This window comes from Myripristis murdjan, chromosome 22 (assembly GCF_902150065.1).
Source record: "Myripristis murdjan chromosome 22, fMyrMur1.1, whole genome shotgun sequence".
Taxonomy (NCBI): Eukaryota; Metazoa; Chordata; class Actinopteri; order Holocentriformes; family Holocentridae; genus Myripristis; species Myripristis murdjan.
In genome coordinates, this window is record NC_044001.1 from 12,726,348 (window position 1) to 12,750,345 (window position 23,998).

A 23,998-nucleotide genomic window follows, 5' to 3' on the forward strand; every position below is an offset into this window, starting at 1 on the left:
TTTCTACATTCAGTGCACAAAAATCATCTGTCATTTGAAATGACTGAAAAAAAAAAAAAGAAATTAATCAAACCATCTATGTAAATCTAGTATCTGGTTCCTTTCTACTGATATCTCAACTTTGATGATTAAAGAGTATTTTCTTTTTTATCTATTCACAGGAAAGGACAGATCTAGATCTCTTGCTTTAATTTGTAAATTCTGCCACATGGCCTGGCTAAGAATATGTTAATTACCTATAGTGTCAGAGTGTCTCTGGGTTTAAACTGGGCCATTAATGAGGACAATGTAGGTATTGGCCACAAGAGGGCAGCAGACACCACTCAATAACGTGATATCCACCAATCCACAGACACTGCAAGTTCCATTAAGTCAGTGCCGAGACCATGATGACAGGTTTTAATAAGACAACAGGAAAGACATGAAGGCATTATGAGAAAAAGGATTCAAAATACGAAAACAAACATAACCACAGTCACTGAGGCAAACAGACCACAATGTCAAGAGGTGTCTCGAGCTGTGAGCCCTTTCCTGAAATGGGTTCCCCTACTGTAGACCACTGCTGGAGGGAAGGGAGTTGCACACATCAGCATTGTAGCCTAGAGGAGGTACCACACAGTTAAAGTCCATGTGCCAGGCCACAATGACAAGGGCCGCGGGGTGGTACACTGCACACAAAGGACATTGTTAGCCACAACAGCTAGTTTGTGTGCACAGTGGTTGCAGGTCAACTTGGTAGAAAATGTACATTTGACAAAACACGAGAAAACTAAATGTCACCCTGTCTTTATTCATTTTGTGAAGAAACACTGTGGTAAGAGCACAAAGAAATGTGTCTGCCATAGGCTTTCACATTGGCTATGGTGAGGGTGTGATGATATACTTGTGGCTTTGCTTGTGACTGTATGAAAAACATGTCTGCTGAAGGACAGAACGTGGTGTTCACTGTGATCGACAAGTGGTTGCCGTGCTCTGAATTTTAGTGGCTGAGCTCTGTATTTACTGAAATGCTGACTCTATTTTTTATGTTGGGTTTCACATGAATTCCTTGTATCCGATTGGCAAAAAGCACATTTAGCACAATAAACAGGAAAACATGTCAAAACATATACCACATGATGAGTTTTAATAACAAATCCAGAATATAGTGGTGATATACAATTTCCTTAAGCTGATGTATGTTGTTTTTCAGGCTGCATTGGTCTGAATGAAATTACAACATTTTCAGTCATATTTCTCAACCTTTATTCAACAGTGAAAGGTTTGGTGAGCACTGCCTCTTTAAAGCAATATCCTTTTAGAAGCTTTCACAGCTGTGAGTGACCAGGAAAGTTGACTAAGGGGAGATTAGCATTCTCCTGTGGGAAATTACTGCCCATTTGTGTATTTTGAAATATAACCAAATGTGTCATGTGACACTTATTTGGGATGGCAGGCAAGGTGTCACAATCCCCCACTATTGGGGTCCTTTAAACCGAATAGGTGAACAGTAACACACATTTATGGTGCATTGGCTTGCTCACCCTCATATATAATTGCTTGTTTGTGTTTTTCAACCCTCAGTAAAAATCTTCAGGCTCTATTGGTTGCTTCTATTGTTCAATTTTTGATAACAACAATGAAAACATCTCGGTGGGTGCAGATCAATAGCCCGCCCCGCTCCTGCCATCACAAGCACAATGAAGAGAATAGCCGGAGTGAAGATGCATTCCAATTGAGATCATCAATATGGTTCATGATCTTTGAGAAAAGAAATGTTCCAGGAGCAATGGTTAATAGTGCTATTTTCTTCCCACACCATCACACTGTGTCCACTGAAACAATCAAACAAAACGCGCGCACGCACACACGTCTAGCCTGCAGCTGTATGTGGTCGCGTACCTCTCCTATTAACCAGGCTGCCTTAGAATCGATAGGGAACATAAAGAGGCTTAATCTTTTCAGGTGCTTGGTCCTGATTGCCTATTACACAATAATAACACACCTCCGATCCCATGGAGCATGAGAGGGACAAACACAGTCACCTCATCCACACACATAACACAGTGCCACAAACCAGTCACAAAGTAAATCTATAGGTTTACATCTGAGCAGATGGTGTCAAGAGGTGGTGCTAGGCCTTTATGAGGGGTGTTAGCTAGTGTGTAAAGAGAAATTCCTTCAGAAACAGGAGGATTTCAAGGGATGCACTTTTTATCGCCTCATGGAGTGAGGCACTGCTGGTGTCTCCTTTTGTAAAATCCTGTAGTCTCCCATTCTCTGGTATGCAGCTTTAGGTTATACAGCAAGGCCCAGAATAACAGCTGCTACAGCATACGTCTCTGGTAGAGGACAAAGTGGATTACTGCCCTGAGTGTCAGGGTACAAAGTGGGACACACACATCATCAATTCTGTTTGGAGACACACACAGCTATGCATTTCAGCTATCAACAGTGCTGAACAGTCAACATTAACGAACAGTTGTGCATTTTCTTTTCCACATTCACTGATGTTCTGCTGTAAGTCACTGGTTGTTTGGCTGTCAGGACCCGCTCCTTGAGAAATGCCCCATTGACTTTCAGCGCTGTGGATGACTAGGGTCCGGTTGTTGATTCTGGCTGTTTCACTACAAACTGAGCCAGCAGGACAGGTGGAGTATCTGGGAGTCAGGCAAGTCCAGGACTGGAACCAGGGCCACTGACGGACTGGATTGTCCTAGAGAAGTTCTCAAACATTCCTCGAGTCCTGGACGGACAGAGTGGGGAGGGAGAAAGAAGGGCTGGTATTAGTTTCATTAGATCTTCAAAAAGCTGTCTGTATCATAGAGTTGGGCATTAGACCCCCTGATGGTCGTCCCAGGACGGAGGATGCACTTAACCCTTCGACCAGAGAACACAGGCCTATTTACAAATTATTGACATTCTTAAATCCTTGGCAGATTGTAGCCCCCCCATTCAACTCCCCACAGTGCAGACATATGGTTAGCAACAAATGAACTCTAAGCTACCCCTCCCTAACTTTCACAAACACAACACACACACACACACTCACACTCAGAAAGAGTAAGGAGGTAGGGGGCAGCCCTGCTGTGCCCTTTTGGACAATTGAGAGGCTTGTTGGGGAGATCGAGTGGAATGGATCCTCTCCCCCTGTTGTGTTGGGATGTTCGGAAGCTGTGTTGGGACTGCTGCCCAGCTTTACTGGAGCTAAGAGATGTTGTTAGTGTTTTTGTGTGTGTGCGTGTGTGCGTGCGTGCGTCCGTGTGTGTGTGTGTGTGTGGTCTGCAGACAGACAGTGGACATGTGAGAATTCATTGAGTGTCTCAGAGCCCGGTCTTGATGACAGCCTGTCTATTTAGCCAGAGGCCCGCTGGGATGTTGCCCCTTTCCTCTCCTGCTCCGCACACTCTAATTGGTCACAAGTGTTCCTGTCACATGGTTGGCTGTCCTGGCTTGTTTGCTCTGTTTTAACAGTATGTTCAATGTGACTTGGGTGTGGTCACTGGGACATGGTCATGATAGAGTTACATATCTGGGAAACTATGCTGTGTCATCTGCCTAAAATAATGGAGGTCAAAATCTAATCTCTGCCCAGATATATTAAGTCTCAGTGGACAAACACAAACTACTGTTCATTTTGATGATAATAGCCACTAGTACCCCAGTACCACTATGATCTGACATCTATGTGAACTTGCAGAGAGAGAAATCAGGACAGAAAGGTTACAAGAGCTGTTAAGCACCATTTAATAAGCCTCATCCTCTTTCATTAGAGGCAGACACAGCATGCCAAACATCCATACAAAGAGCCCACACAGCCTCATTAGCTAATATGCACTACAGCTTAAAATGCCCCCACTGAACACTGGGCCTTTTTTGGGGGTATTAAAAGCCTAAATATGTGTGTTATCAGAGCATGTGGTGCACTCTGGGAAGCAGGGACCTCTGGAGATGCCTAGCTGACAACTGAACGAGCCAGGGAGATCACAGACGGGGATGGGTATATTAGGAGAAGAAACACACCCTTCATCACACCTTGCACACGAGTTCTGTTTAATGTTGGGACATTTTCATCTTTGTGCTAACAGATAGGAAATAATCACGATATGTATGCTTGATTATCTCTATCAGAGTCTGTCCACGCACACATACAGCTGTGAATGCACGAGAGACAGGAGGGGGTGAAGGTGACCACGTTATTGCATGTTTGTGGGTGTCTGAGAGCGAAAGAGTGAAGAAGTAGACTGTTTTGTTTCAGTCGCTATGAATGCTCCCATCACACACACTCCTATGAATCACACACAATCCAATGAACACTTCCCATAACACACACAATCCCCTTCCCCTGGTCTCTCGGCCCCCCCTTTGGGCTACATGGGGAGCCTCATTGAGAAACCCAGTGGACAGAGGCTATTAGACAGATTCTAAAAGCAATCACATTAGCAATGGGATGGAACTAAACCATCTACCCAAGAGTACCAGCCATTATTCTGCTTCATAGCGAACACACAGAGAGCTGAAAAGGCTGCTGTTAAATCTCTGTGTTTCCAAAACCAAACCATTACTAATGCCAGTAACACCCTTTTATGCTAAACATCGACGACCATTTTTGTTTGAACTGATTAATATATAAATATTGTAAGCCTAAGTGAATAGAAGGAGGGGTGTTAGTGGAGGGTGCAGTGAAAAGGAGAGAAAAGGGGCTTCTTGTGTGAAATGCCTGATGCCTGCTGGGCTTATGGGGCTTTTAAGCAGTGGCCAAGGCCCAGAGCCAGTGGTTTTTAGTTGTGCTACACTGACTCCCAAACTGGTTCAAATTAACCGGTAAACGAGGTAGTAATTAGCAAGTGTTGGCTCATGAAAATTGTTCATTTAGGCCAAGGACAAAGAACAATGTGGCTGAGAGGCTGGGTGTGTGCACTGGAGCTCCCACAGTGCCACAGAAAAAGTACAGACGTCCAACCAAGAGAGGCTGGGCTGGTCTGTCTTGGTCGAAAGTCTGAAAGGTTGTGTTAATAGCTTTTTAAGCGCATTAGGAAACAAAGAGAACCAACTGCATAACTTAGTGTCACAGGCCAGGCAAATCTCCCAAATTTTAACATTGCAATACAATCAACATGCATACCCTGAAAACCTGTGACATTCGGCTACCTTATGTGGCTACTCTACAAGCATTTGTACCCATATTGTTTTATATCTTGATATACATTAATAATGAATTTCTTGACCTCACTATAATCTTGCTTTTGCAATATTAGATGAACACATTTTGGTTCTTCAAGAAAAGGTGGGGTTTATAGGGCTATCTTTCATAGAACCTTTCTTTCGTAAATAACGAGTTGAGACAAGATGTTTAAAGGTTTCATTTGAAGCATATGTCACGTCTATCAGCTGTAAATCCGAACGCGTGTAACTGAAGGGGGGGTGTGCAGTCACATTTTGCTCCAGTGTTGTTTTCTGTCTGCTCTCTGACAGTAGCAGTTGTGTGGCTGTGACGGCTTTCGCCAGAGGTGTTACTTTTCCTCCTTTGACTTTTGGGATTCATCACCCAATGAGCATGAGCTGTGACCCATGAAAAGGCCCCTGGGTGAGGTCCCAGGGCTTGGTTGTGCGTGCAGGGGAAGGAAACAGATTCTAGTTCAATGATGAGTCAATAGGTGGCTTTGGGGAAACAGTCTGTACAGTTCATAATAAAAGAAATGTACATTTCAAGGGTATAGATCTAGGCCGATTTTTTATTTTGTCATAGTTCCCAGTGACCCAGTAACACAGTTTCTAGTTCCTATAAAAAAAAAAAAAATAAAAAAAAACAAAGACAAAACTCATAAGGCAGCTAAGGGATTGTGTCATTAGTTATATATTTGTTTGTTACCTAACAAATTTATACAATTTGAATTCAGTATTTAACTACACAATAACATATATCTTTGTATTTACTGGGTGAGGGCAATTCTACACATATTACCATTAATTAATACATTTCTATTTATTAAAAAAAAAACATTTAACAAATGTTTTAATGATCTCTGCCAGTTGCTACTTTGTTGGATAATGACAGGAAGAAAGAAATGACATGCACCGTATATCATGGGCTGGACTTCAGCTCTCTAAGTGCAACATACATGTGTATCCCACTAAGCCACAAAGCAATCTGTAATAAAACAACTCAAAACTATTTTTAATTGCATACCTGCTTTCTGTGAACTTAGCAATTCTGTTCTACCCTGAGATATTCCTAGCATCAGTCAGAGACGAGATTGAATAATGGTTATATAATTAGGTGACAGAACAAAGAGCACTATTTGTACTTCATGCATACAAACACACATATTCTAAATAGACCATCCTTATTCCTATTCATCACTGGTGACCATAATTTCATGTCCCCTCATAAAGACAAGTTATGTCAAAGCTAAAAATGACAGTATGATGGTTGGTTTGGCGCAGATTCAAAAATGTTAATTGATTGCTTCAGCGAAGACTTGACAACTGAGCGTGCGTGATAGATGTGCTGCTCGCCCTTTTCCCTTAGAGACAGAACATCTCTCTGAATTAAACAAATACCATTCCACATTTGCCTTCATGAGAACCTAGAATCCTGGGAGAGGAAGAAGGTGACATATAAAAGTATAATGATGACAAAAGACTGTGCCAGCTGCTTGGGTTACTGTACACAATGCAGAAACAACAAATGACTCACAATAATTAAACACAGGAAGATGTGGAGATCCTCGGGAGAGACTGCTTCCTAGACTACTTCATGGAGTTTACTTTGCTAAAGTCACCTCAAAACTTACTTTCTTTCTTTTCAGAGAAAGGTCTGTTTCTAATATGCAGAGATGCAGAGGTTAACCCGTAAAATCATGGTAAAGCATTCAGCAGAACATAAGATGGATCATATGGGTTAAATTATCTTCATGAAACTAAATTAATTTAAAGCATGTCGGCAGTGTTTTAACTGAGATGCAGTGGCATACCTGTAACAATCTGCAGAGCCAGTGAGTGGTTGTACTTGTAGAAAACCCTGGCGCACAGCGGCGACAGCCCAGCAGCCATCTTATCCATGGCGTTCTTGAAAGTAGCACCGACTGCTTTGAGTATACCTTCCACACCAAAGACTTCTGGGTCAGCGCTGGGCACAGCAAGACCCATCAAAAGGGAAAGGGAGAGTGAAGCACTACAACTGTCTGATGACACTGTAGTGTGGCACTCTATAGATCCACATGCCACTTTTGCAGTCATGTGACAGGAGGTCCTTTCTCTGGGGTCATCCTGGACAGCAGTGACATGAAGCTCAACAGTTGCACCCCTGGGCAAAGCAGGTACCACAGCCACCAATAATGGGCCTTGCTTGATCTCAGGCTCCCAAAACAAGTCCTGCAATACAGACAAATGGTATTCAAATAAACCGGTTGGAAAATTGCATATGTGTTGTTCCACACACTACAATCAAATGTACAGCTCTCCTGCTGAGATACCTGCTGAGCTTTATGACCAGAAAGACTATTCCATCAACATAAAACATTGTAAAATGCATCATAGAAATTGTATCCCACTCCACCAAGACAGGCTTTTCACTTGAAAGATTGACAGAATATCAATTAATGTGAAATTGCAAGGTGACCCTTGGTAATAATAGGGTGCAAACAATTCAACAAGAATCCATAGGGCATAAAGCCACCATAAACAAAATGCACAAATGCATTCACTTTGAGCTGCATCTACTGACATGACAGCTCCTTCCAAAGATGGCTTTTCACCTTTCTAAGAAGATCATTCTTGACATGTTGTGGCAGTTTCACACCATTTCACCACACACATCTAGTGGAAAACTCCCTCGATTTTATCTACCAAGTCAAAAATCTCTTCTGTTTTTTTTTTTTTTCTCCTCTGGACTGTGGGCCATTATCAGTAACAAAATGTCTTGCAGCAGCACTACAATGTGGCCCTCTAATAATACTTGGCTGTGGCTTCATCTGCTAATGGGAGAGAAATGAGTGTTTTATACAACCGTCATTTCAGTTGGAGTCGATAGGGCAAAAACACTTAACCCCCTTTTCAATTTGCTGGATCAATTTTCATCCACTTACACCCCACTTCGTAAGTGCAGAATAATAACAGGTTACATACACTTTATTTTGAAATTCACTCACAAAAAAGAGAAATCATTGACAAGAGCAGACGGCGGCCTCTTTGTCCCTTCAACATGCGAACTCGTCATGACCCAATCCACCAGATTCACCGAAGCAGCACTTACCTTCAGATTAAACTTTAGCAAACGCCTAATTGTGTATCAACAGCTAACCTCTTGCCTTGGAGAGTGAAAAACATTGAAAAAAGCTGGGGTTGAGGGTATCACGGGGTGTTAAGATTTCTTTACTCCACTGATTTTTGCAATGAGCCTCGCTCGCAGTGATCAACAATAACAACCACAAGAGCAGAGAACAATAGTCATGTCAGCACGGACCTGTTAGCATGTCGGACAGAGTGACAGCACACATACATGTCTTATGCTTTGATAAATGTTAGATTAGCACTTCTAGCACGGGCTAGGTATACTCCTGGAGGGAACTGCTCCTACACTTGTCAATAGTGATTGCCCAGGGAGCAGATTGTGGGAACTGGGGAGCAAAGTGACAGGATGGGGGTGTTGCTCAGCCAGGCTTAAAGGCCACCCTGCAGGCCTTGGGTGCTGAGGCACTATACCCAACCGATCATCCACAAGGAGATCAGGGGACTTCAGCACTGTGCTTCCTTCTCCCAGCCTCTGGCAGGACTTTGTTGCTGCACAGTTGCTGACTTTTCTTCAGACCTGTCCAAGGTGGTTACATCAGTTTGTTTTTGACTCATGTATCTAGCAAAATGTTACATTTGGGGGCAATTGGTTCAGTCTGAAAGTAAACATGCTAAAGTTGTCTGAATGTGTGCATGTGTTTCTGTGTGCGCATCTGTGCATGTATGCATGTGTGTATGTTTCAGACTTGACTGTGGTCACAGCTCCATTACTTTGTGCTTCTCTGCCAGGAATCAGGAGTGTGAGCAATCTCAAAGCTGACCAGATATAATTTATTAAATTAATCCAATAAAATAAAGAGGTGACAAATTCTGATATATGGTGGAGCTGAGTGCTGGTGTGGCAAGCTGCAAGGTTAGAAGATGGCTGTAAGTGTGTGTAGGTGTGTGTGTGTGTGTGTGTGTGTGTGTGTGTAGCGGGGTCTGTCCCACTCTACAGCAGTTACTTAATACAATCCATCTCATTATTTCATCCCACTTCAGTTCCAGGTTATGTAGCCATTCACCCAGCGCTCTCTCCACCCGTAGGCAGCAGGTAAACCCTTGAAGTGTGGATCTGCTGTGCTCAGCTCTCTACACTGATGGGGTGTAACCTGCTTCTCTTTATGTTTGTTTTCTTTCTCCCTCCTTTCCCCCCACTCCCCCTCTGACTTGCGTCCATACGCCTGGAGCGTGCGGCGGGTTGGTAGGCCGAGAAGTGTGAAAGCAGAACGGTAAACACGGTAATAAGGAAGTGGTGTAAAGGCGGGGAGCAGCAGGGAGCTGATGGGACTGTGCCGCTTAGCCAGTTCCCCTACATTTCCTGCCCAGCGGGACGCCTTCAGCATGTGGTTCTATGGCTCAGCGCTGAGTGCCGCCAGTCCGATATAATATCCCTTCCCATTCAGCCCCTTCCCTGCAGTCTCTCTCTTTCTTATCCATAGCTAGTCCAGACTATTTGTGTAAATGAAGCACACAATACTATGCCTTTTGCACACTCCTTCACACGGAATGGGTCAAGAGAGGTTATAGGTCATGAATGCGATACAGGAGAGACACAAAACCCTTCCAGAACTGAATTACTTGAGTTTAAAGTTTTTTCTAATATATATATATATATATATATATATATATATATATATAATACTCTCATAACATATAACCTATGTGAAAAAATATTTTTAGCCAGATTATTTATTTATTTAATGACAGCCTTATGGCAGATGGCAAAATCATAACTATAAAATATTAAAGCCTGCTCAGTAACAAGAAGATCACTGGTAAACAAAGACAAGTGTCTCTAACAATAATTATCGACTTATCACATGACCAACTGCTTATTCGTCAAACCCTCTGCACACACACACAGACCAACTTTGCGGTTCGATGTACTATAAATATGGTTTCACACTTGTAGTGACTCCAGTGTGCTCCCAATTAACCCTGCAAGCTTCCTCATCCACCTGATTAGAGAAATTATCAATGTACAACAACACGGCCCTGTGGCTTCACAGACACAATGGGCACTGGTGTTGTTGAGATATACACTTCACTAGCCTCATATCTGAAAAGTGCCTGTTATGTATTTTTATATATAAATGTGTTAGCAGTGATAATTAATATTTCTTTGAAACCTCAACAGCTGGACACTGAAACACTCGTTGATGTGGTCATGTTTTCTATTTGGAGACCATCTGACATTCTTAAAATCTCAGTGAGTTGACCTGATATCATCCTGGTTGGAAAAAAGGCATTTTCAGAGTAATTTGAAGAAAAAAACATTTTCATTTGTATAACATTAAGAGGTGTGAGCAGTTTTGCACAAGAGTTTTAAAAGAATTTTGAAAGTCATTTTTTATCTGTCTCGATATAAACAGACAACATGTCCTCTACTTGTAATAGTGAGACAAGTTGCCATTAATGACAAATGGGTAGGTACCTTAGGAATCTTCACACATAAAGAAGAAATGTGGAAAGCAGTGACAAATCAATCTTCTGCATTTATATAAACCTACCTATGAAAACAAATTCACCTTTAAATTCCAAATTCATGCGCATATTTGGTTTTTGATTTTGCTAATCTCAGAAACCGATGATTTTGTGATGTATAAGGAGCTGAAAATGTATGCTTTCACCAGTCTGGAACATAAAATATGCAGGAGTCGTATAGTTTTTTTTCTTTTCTTTTTTCTTTTTTCCTCACTCTGAACTGCACTAGCTAATGCTGCAAGGCACCAGCTCAGAAAGTTGTCTCCAAGTGCAGCAACATCCCTTGGAATCTGCTTCATATTTTCAAATAGCAGTTGGTGGAGCCCCAGTTATTCCCTTTCTCTGTGGGAGCTGTGTTATCAGTGTTTGACCTCAGTTAAATATTCTCATTACAGTCACTTCAAATGAGCACCAGTGCTTTGTGTAATCCCTACCCTGGGGAGAGAGCGTTTCACTGGGCTTGGGATGAAACAGAAGCCCCCACCGCAGCCCCTCTCTCCCCCATCTTTACTCCGCTGCCCCTTTCTGCATCTGCACTTGGAGTGAGAGAGAGGGGAAAAGTTAAGAGGGATGGGGAAAAGACAGGCATGGAAGTCACACCAAAAAGATCAGCCTCGCGGGCAAAGAGAGAGCAGGAGGTCAGGTTAGTAACCCACCACCTAAGCCTGGTCTGCTCTAGAGGGATGAGCTCGCCTGTTTACAGATGACACACCCACCAGAGCTGTCAATCAGTGGGACTTCATCTAAGAGCCAGCAGAAAAGAAAGTTCATCAGCTCCTGGTGGCATTCCTGGGTCCACTCAATGAATATTCTGTGTTGGGCTGACATCTCTCATGGAAGTGCAACAGATGGCTGATGCTGACCATTTGCAGTCACCTCTGACACAAACCTCATCAAGCCGCCTCTCAAGTCTTTGCCCTCACTTTGCTTGGTGATCTGACTGAGCCAATCTGCATGGTAATTTGTAATTACGCTGTCAACATTTCCAGTGTTTTTTATTCTGCTGAGAATTATACACAGTGGGGCAAGAAATAAGTTAACAAATAAACACCAGCTCTCAACTGAGATGTCCTGAACTGGGAGTTACAGTATGAAGAGTGTCATTCCAAAATAAGCCACCCATCATTTACAAATTTTAACACCACCTTTGACAATATGATTTCTTGCATCAAAGCAAAATTCAGCTACATTAAGCCCCTGTATTATTGAATAGACTGTACCACCTTTTTGAATATGGAGCCACGAAGTATTGTGTAATTTATTTACCATAAAATGGATATTTAACATCTTGGAACAAAGCCTCTGATATACACCCAGACTGGCAGCACTGATATAAAGCTGATATTCTATACTTCCAAACCTCTCTCTCTCGTGTTTAATACCTTCTACCACAAAACACAGCCACATGTTGGAGGTGGGCTCCTTCCTCTCTCCCTCAGCCCTTATTCCCCTGGCTAAACAGATTACTGCAGGAGGAGCAGGGCTGGCAGTGAAGCCTGGTGCCCCTATTAGCCGTATGGAGCAGGGGTTGTAGCTGGGGAGATGGGATGGAGCAGAGGATGGAGGGAGGTGGCAGCAAAGAGGGGTGGAGAGGGGGGATAAGCTGCTCTGAGACTTGAACGCAACTCTAAAATGGTGTGTGGGGGCAAAGGATTAGGGAGGCTCTGAGGAAGACATCTGCTTCTGTGCCAAGCTCCATATTATCAAAGACACCAGCGTTTCCCACATCATCAACTTTTCATGAGTGCACTCACTGGTAAATATCAGTTGCAGCGGCCTGGGTCTCAGGGGGAGGAGAGAGGGGCTAGGAACTTTCACTTATTTCAGAACCATAAAATAAAACTCTGAAAGACCTTTTTGACAAGATTGTACTGCATATCATGTTTCTCTCATTTTACTCACTCAGTGATACAAAGAATCCATTGTCTTTTGATGCATTAAATGTGTTCAACCTATTTGGTTGTGATTTTGCATGATCAATAGTGTCTATGCTTCTATAATGAAACAGTCAGACACAACTCCTTTACTAGCTGGATAGAGTTCAAAGGCAGAAATCACAACTCCACAATTGCTGACCTTCTCTTGGGCAGCTCTCAGCATGCTCTCCCACACTGATCTGATGATGGGGATGTCTTGGTGTCTTGTGGCGTAGCAGTGGGCCTGGACAACGTGACCCAGAGTCAGGCCGCTGATCACAGCTTCCAGAACCTTCTTCACATGGCTGAAGGACATGTGGGCCTGTGTCCTGGTACCTGCCTTCAGCAACTGCATGGTGCAGGGGACCAAAGCAATTTGGCCAGCACAGAACACTGACTCATCGACCTAGAGAAAAAAAAAGACATGGAGGACACAGGATAAAGATCTCTGCTGATTGTGGTCTAGTCAAAGAGAACAGTCAAGGTTAGTGTTATTGTTGCCATACTAGTATAGAGTAAAATGCTTAAGCTTATTCATATAAAGGGATGAGGTCTGGAGCTCATAGTTAATACAATGATTTTGTAGGTGCTAACATTTTGCTAACAGGGCTCTCCATCAGAGCTTAGGTGCCTGTATCAAAATGTTGATTGTAGCACCTATCAAATACTTTTCTTAACAATGTGCTCCAGACCTCATCCCTTTATTTAGCAGGATTGTCCTGGCTGTTTTGTCCAGTTTTAACTTGTTGGCACATGTGCATTATCCTGGTCAACACACATACAATTTCCACAAAGATAAAATCCGAAATGCATGCATTGGTAATGTGTGTGCAGGACTTTTAAATAGATAAATAGAAATCTTCCTACCAATGGACAAATCTGTCCTGCAATGCCAAAGTGCAGCAAAAGTAAGTGGTGAAAAGTGCTAAAAATGACCTCAAAGGTCATATCAAGCATCAACATAACTACTGTTGATGCAGAAGATTACTAGACAGTTACTATTCTACCTCCTGAGCCACGCCGCCCCTACACCCCTCAATATCAAGAATGGATGATTTATTCATTTTAACACACCATGAAACTCTAATATGCACATTTTTAAATACAGAAGTTTCACAGAGGTGTGTATTAATCTCAGCGAAATAAATGAGGACATGACAAACACAGATTTTTCATTTAACCATCAGTGTAGTGCTGCTGTACGAAACAACTCATCAAACTTCAAAGCAAGTTCTGTTAAAAAAGTACAATATATTCATCAGTTAGACGCTATAATCAAATTCATATTAATTACCAGCACGTTTGAGTAGTTGTGCATCAATTAACAGGTTCCATCCATCTTTCCCATTTTGCAGTTATTTTAACACCAATAATACTCATTTCACAGTTCCAAACTAAGTGAGTTATTTTCTGAATAGTCAGATGTGTAAATGTGTAAATGTACCTTGACGGCACTGGTATATCTGATATTCATTAGCACAATTAGTCATTTGATAATTAGCCACATTCTTTGTTTAAAATGCCTCTGTTTGAAGTGAACTTCCTAAAAAAACAATGGAACTTGAAAAAAAAAATCAATCTGTTTAATGCAGAGAGATGAGTGGGGATGAATGGTGAGCATTAAGAGGTCAGGTCTTTAGGGACCCCGTAACCTGCCAGTGTTTGAGGTTGGCTGGCTTTAGCGCTGGACACTAGCTCCTGGTCAATGCAAACAACTGCTGATGACATGCTGTTAATTGGTGTCCTGTGCGGGGACCCTGGAGTGTGGGTGCACGCAGACCCACAGGGAGGATCAAGGAGGCCTGAATCAATTGATACACAGCTAGAGACAAGGTCCTTAGCTGATTAGCAAAGGCACAGCCACGGGTATTGTGTTTCACAGTCAGATTAGAAGGGTTAAAGTGGACAAGAGGTATTACTGAAGATTTAGCGTCCCCTAAACCAAACTCCCCCCTCCTACTCACTTCAAATACACCCCCTTCCTCACTTTGTACCCAGTCAAGATATCTGTCTTAACCACATATTATGTAAATTAAGGTTTGCACTGCCACATGTTGTTAAAAGAAAGAAATAGATTAATATTTTTTCCCCTCTCTGAAATGTATTAAATCTGTCTTTTTACGGGATACCAGCAGTGCAAGATGCTAGGTGCACAACTATTTAGCTAGAGGGCGGACACGGTCACAGCCATTTCCATAATCAGATGGGTTAGCCATGATCCTCAGCTCCTGGGTTCACTTGTCAACTTTGATGAATCTTCAGCTGCTGCCTCTGCTGCTCCAAATTACTGGGATAGCGCAGGAGACGGAGATGGAGAGGGGATGAGGAAGAGGGGCAAAAGGGACGGAAGGGGAAGGAAGGAGTAGATATGGGCCTCCCTGCTTTCAAACAGCTGGATCAATCACTGGATCATTTACCTGCGAGCACAATAAGCGGGAGCACTTGCGTTACTATGTCCGCCTAACATATAAAGCCAGATTCTTGCACATCACATCAACAACAAATTGTCATTGGCATTCCATTTATGAGCCATCAAATGCCATCATATCTGCTCCAACAGAGAAGGGCTCCATCAGGTTGGACGGGCGGCCAGAATCTTTTAACAAGCCCGTCCCCATGAAAAGAGCTCCCTCCATTTTGAATTCATAAAAGAGGGCTACCATTTGTTGATTTGAATATCAAAAGGGGGCAAGCATGGGGCCCCTTGACTGTTAAAGACAGACTCCCCTAGCTTCTACCAAGCAGGTGTGTGATGATCAATTATTAAGGATCCCGCTCTGGTTACTCTTAGTGGGAGGTGGGATAGGGAACCAGGGGGCTCGTGGTGGTGGGGGCACATCTTTCTGTGGTGAACCTGCGAGCATGGGGGGAGACAACGGAGAAGGGAGAGGGAATACTATTTACATAAAATTAACAGTTCAAAAGAATGAGTTCACACACCAATCAAACTTGTTAATTGACTGTCAATGGTGTGTCCCTGAATATACAACACAACTACATTATTCATCTTAGGCCTTGACAGGGAAGACAGTCCAATTTGCATGGGCGTTCTAAACGTGATCAACAACCACAATGCCACATGCATTTTTAATAGGGCAGAGATGGGATCCTTTAATATTCATAAGGGTCAAACAATTGCATATGACATTAAACTTTCTATAACAAGGTATGTATTTTTCAAATGCTAGCTTTAACAGTCTAAATGGCCCACAGAGAAAAGAGCACACACTGTATTCAAGTATTCATGGTGAATCAATGCTGCGAAATGTTCATGGCGGTTTACTTCACTTCCATCTACTTGAATGAGAATTTAGATTTGCTTACATGGTGAAGAAGGTTTAAAAGGTTATGAGATATTCAAGTTTATATCAAGAAGCTTTCTGATGGGGTAAAAATGCACTTTTTTATTATATCCTTGGTCAGAGATCTAAACCATAAGTAGACTATTTGACTTCCTCTAGAGCTTTATTTTTGCAACAATCCCTCTAAACCAAACAAAGTTCCTATTAGAGTGAGATGATCCCAGAATTAATTAAAGTTTTTTTTTTCCCTTCATGTTTTAGCAACCTTTATTTCATGGCTAAAATACCATCATTTTTTATAAACCCAATGACACGTCAAGAGGTCACCCGGCTCTAAACACATTGTTCCTCTCCCTCTCTGTGAGCTGCAGACAGTAACATATATGTAAATGCACTCAGGAAGTGCCTGGCTGTGTCCACTCTCAAGCCTTAACGGTGTCTTGTATCAGGCTGGTGTGTCTAAAGGCGTTTCTAATTGCTGTTTTTGTCAAAGAGCTTCAAGGCATGACCAGACAGCGCTGGGCTATATTCACATTGGTGTTGGAGCCCTGTGGGCCCCCGTCTTGCTGAGGACATCTCTGAGTGTCATTAGCAGAGCGCAGGAATGGTATGGATGAGCCGGGCTGGCCTGGTAAAATGACCTGGTATTGACGAACAGTCAGGATTTTCTGCCTGGTTCCAAGGACAGAGAGGTGGAAAACCACTCCTATCAGATATGCTAATGGTCACATTTCTCCCCATTGAGACCTCATGCATAATTTAACCAGGGAAATGATAATACAAAATGTGTAAAATGGGTTAGATTAATATGGTGTAACTCTCCCCTTATGGAAGGATACATGTAACCAAGCTAAAGGGGGAATGGCAGCACAGTATAACACCACAAGAACCAAACAATATGTGACTACACAAAGCATAATGCAATTAATATTCCTAATAAGCCCTTTCATTCTTTTTGAGTATTGTTAAGGATCTGACCGCAAGCAAAACGTCAAATGTGTTTATGTAGAGTGAAGAAGTACAAGGGCAAGACTTTCCATATGATATGTAAAACTTCATTTGATGATACAGTGCAAGTTAAATTTACTATCTTAAATGGAATACTTTTAGGTTCACGTTTAAATCCTTATGGAACATGGTTATTTCATGTGACAAAATTTCAAATTTCTGCCCTGAGTATTTTTCCCCCGTCTCTTCTTGAATATTTAAAGGTTGGCAAACGGTTCAAAATGTGGGGATGAAAAAACTGGGGTTGAAGTTTTGTTGAATGTATTTAAGTGCATATATTATTTCTGCGTTTTTTGGGGGGGATTTAATATCCAACGACTGTTTAATCCTTACGTGGTGGATGGCAGTTTGTCAGGTCTGTGTGCTGTGATTTCATCTTGAACTGGCTTCAAGTCTGTGGGGCTCTTTCAGCATTAGTGCATTCAAAGCAGATCACGTCTGGGTGTGGGAAATGATAAGAGATGGGCTCATGTTGTGCTGCGCCCTGAGGAAATCCTGCCTCTTCTGACACCTCATTTCTACAAATACAAACCGTTCAGGAGAACCACAACCTTTCTCCCTTCAACAGAATCTCTCCCCATGTTAGGCTTCTCATTTAAGGCTTCATGGGAGGTGTGTGTGCGTGTGTGCGTGTGTGTGTGTGTGTGAGGGGGGATGTTCGCCTTTTTCATTCCTTCCTCTTGTTTTTTTCCACTATTTTTTATTTTTTCTTCCTGTTTGTGCTCCAGTTTGAGCCTAACCCCTGTATGCTCAACTGTCACACAAAATCAGTGTTACTTAAACGGCGACATAAATAGCCGTATGAAGTGCACAAAGAAAGGCAAGTATAGGGCACTTCTGAATGCATTCTCTCAGGTCTAAAATTGCATGTTGATGCAGAAAGCAAACCATAAGCATATGTTCAAAACACATTGTTATTACCCTGACAAATTTAGAAGAATACACAAAATTACAAAATTATGAGGACCCATTGTTGAGACAATGTGTGGTCAATCTAAGCCTGGGACACTGGCTTGGCCCCAACCCCCCACTTTCTCTGTGCTTGTGTATTGCACTGTGTTTTCTATTCTGTCTGTCTGCCCTCGACATGCCCACTCCATAGATGGTGAACCGTGTGGAAGAGTAACACTGTCATGTCAGCTCTGGTCAACTTTATGCTGATTATTGGTCTGGAGCCCCTGCTCACTGCTATTACCAAGGTCAGGGGAGGCTGTCTGCTGGATCAGGGAGACAAATCCAAATGCCAATGTGAATGAATAAATTAATAAACACATACAAAGATATATAAAATGCTCTACTATAATTTTCAAGTGAATATAAACAATGGATTTTTATTACAAAATAAAACTGGCATCACTAAAATTATTACTATTGTCTCATATTCTCAATTTGCTGTTGCTATAATATTGCGGTAATGGAAAAAGGTTAGAAAAAATCAAATACAATCTAACAAATCTGATGTAATAAAGGTGCATGTTGATGTGGACTACCGCACAACACCAGAGTCACAGAGTTAAGACATAGTCTGTGGATGAGGAGTGATGGAGGGGCATGGGTTTTCATTGTGTGAGGGCAAAATGCTCTGCTGCCTTCAACTGTCCCAACCTCACATTTTTTGACAAATTGGTTGTGAGGCTTTTACGACTGATGCACATATCGCAAAAATCATTTCTGCCAAGCTTCCTCTATGACCTGCCCGTGGGACATGACAAGCCCCTCCATGCATCGCTCTATCAAACCAAATCTTTCCAGGACAATGCAAATTATGACAAATTCCATCATCCTGCATTATGCGCTTTCCTGCTAATCTCCCTAATTCGAGAGAATCGGGGAGGGTCTCGCTGTTTCAGCTGAGGGGCATGTTGTCTGACTGAATGATGCTGAAACTGCAACCCTCAACCCCCGTTCTTTCTCCCTTTCCAGCTGTGACCACCTCGTCTCTTCTGTCTTTTCAATTTTATTCCCATTTTTTCCCATCTACATTTCTTAGCCTGGCTGGTAACAGAAGCACTAACTCAACCTGGGCAGAGCACAATTGTGTCAGAGGTCTTAACTTCTTTCAGTGGAAAGAGGAAAAAAAAACTGAGGCACAACCTTTGAAGAGTGGCTGTGAGTGATGGTAAATATATGCATGTGGGTGTGTATATATGTGTATGTGTGCGTGCATGTGCCCATGTTTGAGCCACAGTCTGGGATGCCCATCCTGTCTGGGCTGGCGGGCCTGAGTCCCAGCCACATCAAGCTGCTGGTCCAGAGAGAAAAGTCCCTCTGCACCCCCATCTAAAATCCTGAGTTAAAACAAACACACTCACACCTCCACACACATACACACAGACAACAAGACTACCGATTAGCAACTACTGCCTGCACTGGACACTGGACAAATTGTAGCTCACAGTATTACAGATGAAAAAAATAAACAGAAGACCAACAGCAAAAGAAAGACAGAATGAAAGTGTGAAAATAGAGACAGTCCCATTTCCTCTCATTAGATGGCAGTATGACTGCATGAAAAAGCCCGCTGGAGTATCACCAGTGCTCGACATACCAAGTCCGCTCAAACCACGGGCAGGCGGCTTAGACAGCATCGTAGTCTCCTCGGATATTTTTCTGACAAAGTGAAAATGTTCTCATGTATAAGACAGAAATTTCAGCGTTGAAATGGAGGAATATGGATGAAAGAAAATGGATATTACAAATTGTTTGGGGATTTAACTTGCAATATTTATATTGGTTTTGCTCTATATTGATTTTTAGCAATAAATATTGCAGAAATATCTTATAGTTAAAACATGATAATAAATGTGATAATAAACATTTCAAAAAAATAAAGAGAGAAAGAAACTTGGCAAATGAATGTTTTCCATCCAACATATATTTGATAGATGAATTATTTAAAAAATAACATCTTACTGCAAATGTAGGGCAGAGAAAATAATGTCACTACAGTAAATCTGATAAAATACAATGTGCTGAAAATGTACTGAATCCTTTCTGCAAAATACGGCAAATATTAAGATTTTTGTCAGTGCATCAAATTCAATTCAATAAATTCTGATGTATGGAAAATAGCGTGTACTCTATATTATTACTATACATGCTGAATGAACTCTCACTCTGAATGTCTAAACTTTATCACATTAGACAGACCCACAGGGTCTGACATGCCTTTACATAATAAATCCATAATATTAATTATAAATCTATATTAAAAGTGAACATGCTCCTTTTTCCAAAGAAAAAACAGGAAGCTGTATATTATTCATCCCCAGCACTTTTTACCTCAATATAGTGTGCTTTGATGACAATGGCAGCTGAAAAATGAATGACCGAGGTTAAAAGTTACTACTTCGAAGAATCACTCCATGTGAAATTCATGACAAAGTAAGAGTCTAAAAGTAAATGGGACATAAATGCTAACTCCTCCTTGAGCCATCTGTTTCATTGCTTAAAAAGAAAAAAAAAAAAGAAAAAGAAAACATATTCTTAATAAATGAAGACAAAACGGCAATGCAAGCCCACTGTTGCATAAGGATGTAATAATAATTTCTAACCACGGGCACTGACTGCCACTTTTCATATGTGAGACTTATGGAATTATAAAATTACAGAGCAAGGCAATAATCACAGAAAACATCAACAATATCTCTTCCCTACAACGCACAAACCACAGAGCCGTGCCGTGCTGTACAGTAAGTAGGTGCATCTCCTGCAGTAACAAGCCGTCTCTAGCAACCTCTCAGTCAACATCAGTGACAATTGGTGTTAATGAACCCTGCTTTTGTTTGTAGCACAGCCATTCGTTCTCTTCCTTCTGTTAATACATTCACAGTGTGCAAACAAAACAGCTGATTAATAAAATGCCAGACACTTCTGATGCAATGCCGTGTGGCTGATTGTTGTGCCTATACTAAATTTGGAAGCATAAACATCTGTGGCCAGTCTCCTGTATTGAGTACCTGCCCCAGTCTTGTTTAATTAAAATCTCGTACGGCTACAAGGAAATAATCTGCCAGTGTTCCTGTGTGTACTGTAAACTTTGGGTAGGAGTGAAACATTTCCAAGGCAGGAGGGTCACATTTCTCCCGTAATGTTGTTTCCTTTTCAGTTTCTGTGTCACCACACCACTATGTGTGGGCACCGGCCACTCTATATTGTGTTTCTGTCTGTATTCGCCACCAATGTGTATATTTCACAAGGAGCATTTTCCAGACCCTCCTTATCTGTCTGTGTGTGTGTGTGTGTGAGAGTGTGTGTGTGTGTGTGCAGGCCCTGTCAGCTATGCCCTCTCGTCACTGCAGGGGGAAGAAACACACCCGGGCAGCTCTGAATATAGTGGCTAGTTACCATAGTAATGGGATGGTCATACGTCTCTCCTCTCCCAGACAGTGATAGGAGTGGACAGGACACGCCGCTATGCTTTTCATCTATGCATTTGGTATTCAGTTATTTCATTCCACAAATAAAAAGCCAAGCCACACCACTTCTCCTCTTCTACATTCAAACAGGAAGGGAAAATGGGAAGTAAATACTTGGATATGGGGTGATAATTCACACACAGGACCACAAATAATTGATGTGTTTTGATTGAGAGCGTTTGTGATTGCAGTTGTAATAGGGCAAGTATCTTGGCAGATTATCTATGGTGGTGGAATCTTTACATGACGCTTTTCAGATGCCTTCTTGATGTCTCCGGTCCATTCATCCCAACCCCCTTCCACTGCTCATCAGCAGTGATAAAGTGAGAAGTAAACAAGCGTGTGCACACATACACACACACTCACGCGCACACACACACAGAAGGCATATCATTTCTCAGATAAAATTCCATTCACATATCTTAGCTGATTACATTCATCTACATTTACATTGAATGTTATGAAATAAATTTCATCCATACAGCCAATTCAAGACTTACATACTGTTCTGTGTGCTGGCAAACTAATTTTCCGAAAGGCACTTTTAGGATGATCACCAGACCCTTGAGGAAAAGGGCAGTCTACACATGAGGAGATTTGATTGTGTCAATGTCTTAGCAGTTATCTATCAAGCGCTGTTTTTTTTTTTTTTTTTTTTTTCCCACATTTTTAATATTGTTTGACAGTATCTCTCTTATCTGTTTATTTTGCATTTGCAATATTCTCTGTTAATTTTGCTCATTCAAACATCTCATTAAAGAGATTCACCCTAGTACAGATTTACTAGTAGTAAATGTCTTAAAAAAAAAAAAAAAAAAAAAAGATCAATCAAACCCTTCTGCAGACTGTGCATTCATTACACTTTGAGATACCAGAGACCTCATCTTCACTCTCCTGAGGCTGCTCAGGTGGTCAAGGTTCACTGCACTGGCACACATCTACCTATGTGTGTTTTGTGTTTGTTTGTGTGTGTATACACATGGGTTTGTATATATTCATATGAATGGCTATATGTGCAACTACAGTCCACGTCACAGGGTCCAAGTGTGTATATGTGTGAAAGGGGAAGCGGGATGGCGACAATGGCTATCCTGTCCCTCCTTCCCGTGGCTTGTTGACATGAACCAAGGCAGTCAGGCACCAATAATACATGAAGAGCTGTTCAGAGGCAATTAGGATCAGTTGTCAGGGCCGGGCCCATTAATGAGGGGGAGTGTGGCAGGGGCTGGGGCAGAGGCGCAGGCGCTGGCGTACACGGCCGTCTGAGAGCCGATGCACTCTGACAGATCCAGTCCTTCCCCTGTCCTCGCCCGGTACAAGCTGATACCAGCCTGCACCCACGTGGCGTAGCGGCAGAGGATAATGTAGCGAACAAAAAGCTCTGACTCCTGAAAATGACTACTGCCATGGCAGGTCAGCCTACACACGGTCACAGCGGGGTGTTGGGTGGGGTGAAGGGGTTGGGGTGGAAGAGGATGGGGGTAGGAGGAATATAATTACCCCCCAATGTTGTCTACCTCCTCCCATAGAACTGTCCCCTCATCAGATGGGGGGTGGTTTATATTCAACGTCTCATATCCACACATATACGTGTAAACATATAGGCACAAGTGCCCAACCACAGATCACTGCTTCCACCACTGTCCCAGGCCAGAGCTGTGACCATGTGTCAATGCTGATATATGTCTTGGGGTCTGAAGGGGGGAGATGGGTCATATTCCTATTTTAGTCTACCAACACCCCGCTGTGTGCTCGTGAGTATGCATGCGTGTGTGAATGCGTAAGCCTGCACACGTGTGCATGTCTGTGTGTCAGCAAGAGGTTTGTCTGTTTGGTTTATGTGCACTTTGTTACGATACGAGAGTGCGTGCTCAAGAGCCTGTTTTGCTTGTGCGCGCATGTTTGTGCATTTGCATGTCACTGAATCTGATTTGAATGTGTTGTACTTGTCCTGTCAGTCATGTGTGAGAGACGCACCGAGTCACCTGTGATTCAGTTTAATGACTGAGCCTGTTTACCTTGTCATGCAGCCGGGGCCTAGTCACAAAGAGTGCACAGGTGTGTGTGTGTGTGTGTGTGTGTGTGTGTGTGTGTGTGTGTAAGACCTGGCCTCAGGGCATACAGCCAACATGCCATTCTGGTAAGGTCTTTCTGGGTTTGATCAGCGAGTATCGTGTGTGTCCAGTTCAAGTGAAGACAGTTGACCCGAGTGTTTGGGTAGGATGAGTAAAGCCTACAGAGACAGACACAGGTGATGTACAAAGACAGGAACTGAATCAGTGCTCACTGGGGAAAGGCTCTGAGGTGAAGCCCGACTGTCAGTCAGAGCCTTTCTGAATCCCTCCGAACAAAAGCTTCTACTCATTGCATATGATTCAGGCATTCAGCAAAGGAAACAAGCAAGCCAGCCTGTTCCTCATGTGCCTTTAGTGAAACGAGCAAAGCGTTAAAAAACACAAATCTATGTTAACATCCTCCGCCGCATCCAGGAGCGAGCAACCAGACACGCTGTAGAACACCTTCAATCTCTCGACTGATCAAACCATTCAGCCTTCAAGACCTCATTTTTCATCAACTCAATTACTCGACAACTGTCCAGCCCCCCCCCCTCCGA

The 23,998-nt window shown here is 42.4% G+C and overlaps 1 protein-coding gene across 1 annotated transcript in view; it reads right to left on the minus strand.

Annotated features, from left to right (window-relative positions):
- Window positions 1-385: 385 nt before the first annotated feature.
- dph6 (diphthamine biosynthesis 6) overlaps window positions 386-23,998 on the minus strand; it is a 63,158-nt gene continuing 39,545 nt past the window's right edge. Inside the window, exons 13-15 of the mRNA XM_030045008.1 lie at window positions 12,817-13,062; window positions 6,957-7,356; window positions 386-2,725 (exon numbers count right to left, since the gene is read on the minus strand). Of these exons, the coding sequence (XP_029900868.1) occupies window positions 2,607-2,725; window positions 6,957-7,356; window positions 12,817-13,062 (765 nt within the window). The 3' untranslated portion in view covers window positions 386-2,606. The remainder of the gene's footprint in view (window positions 2,726-6,956; window positions 7,357-12,816; window positions 13,063-23,998) is intronic.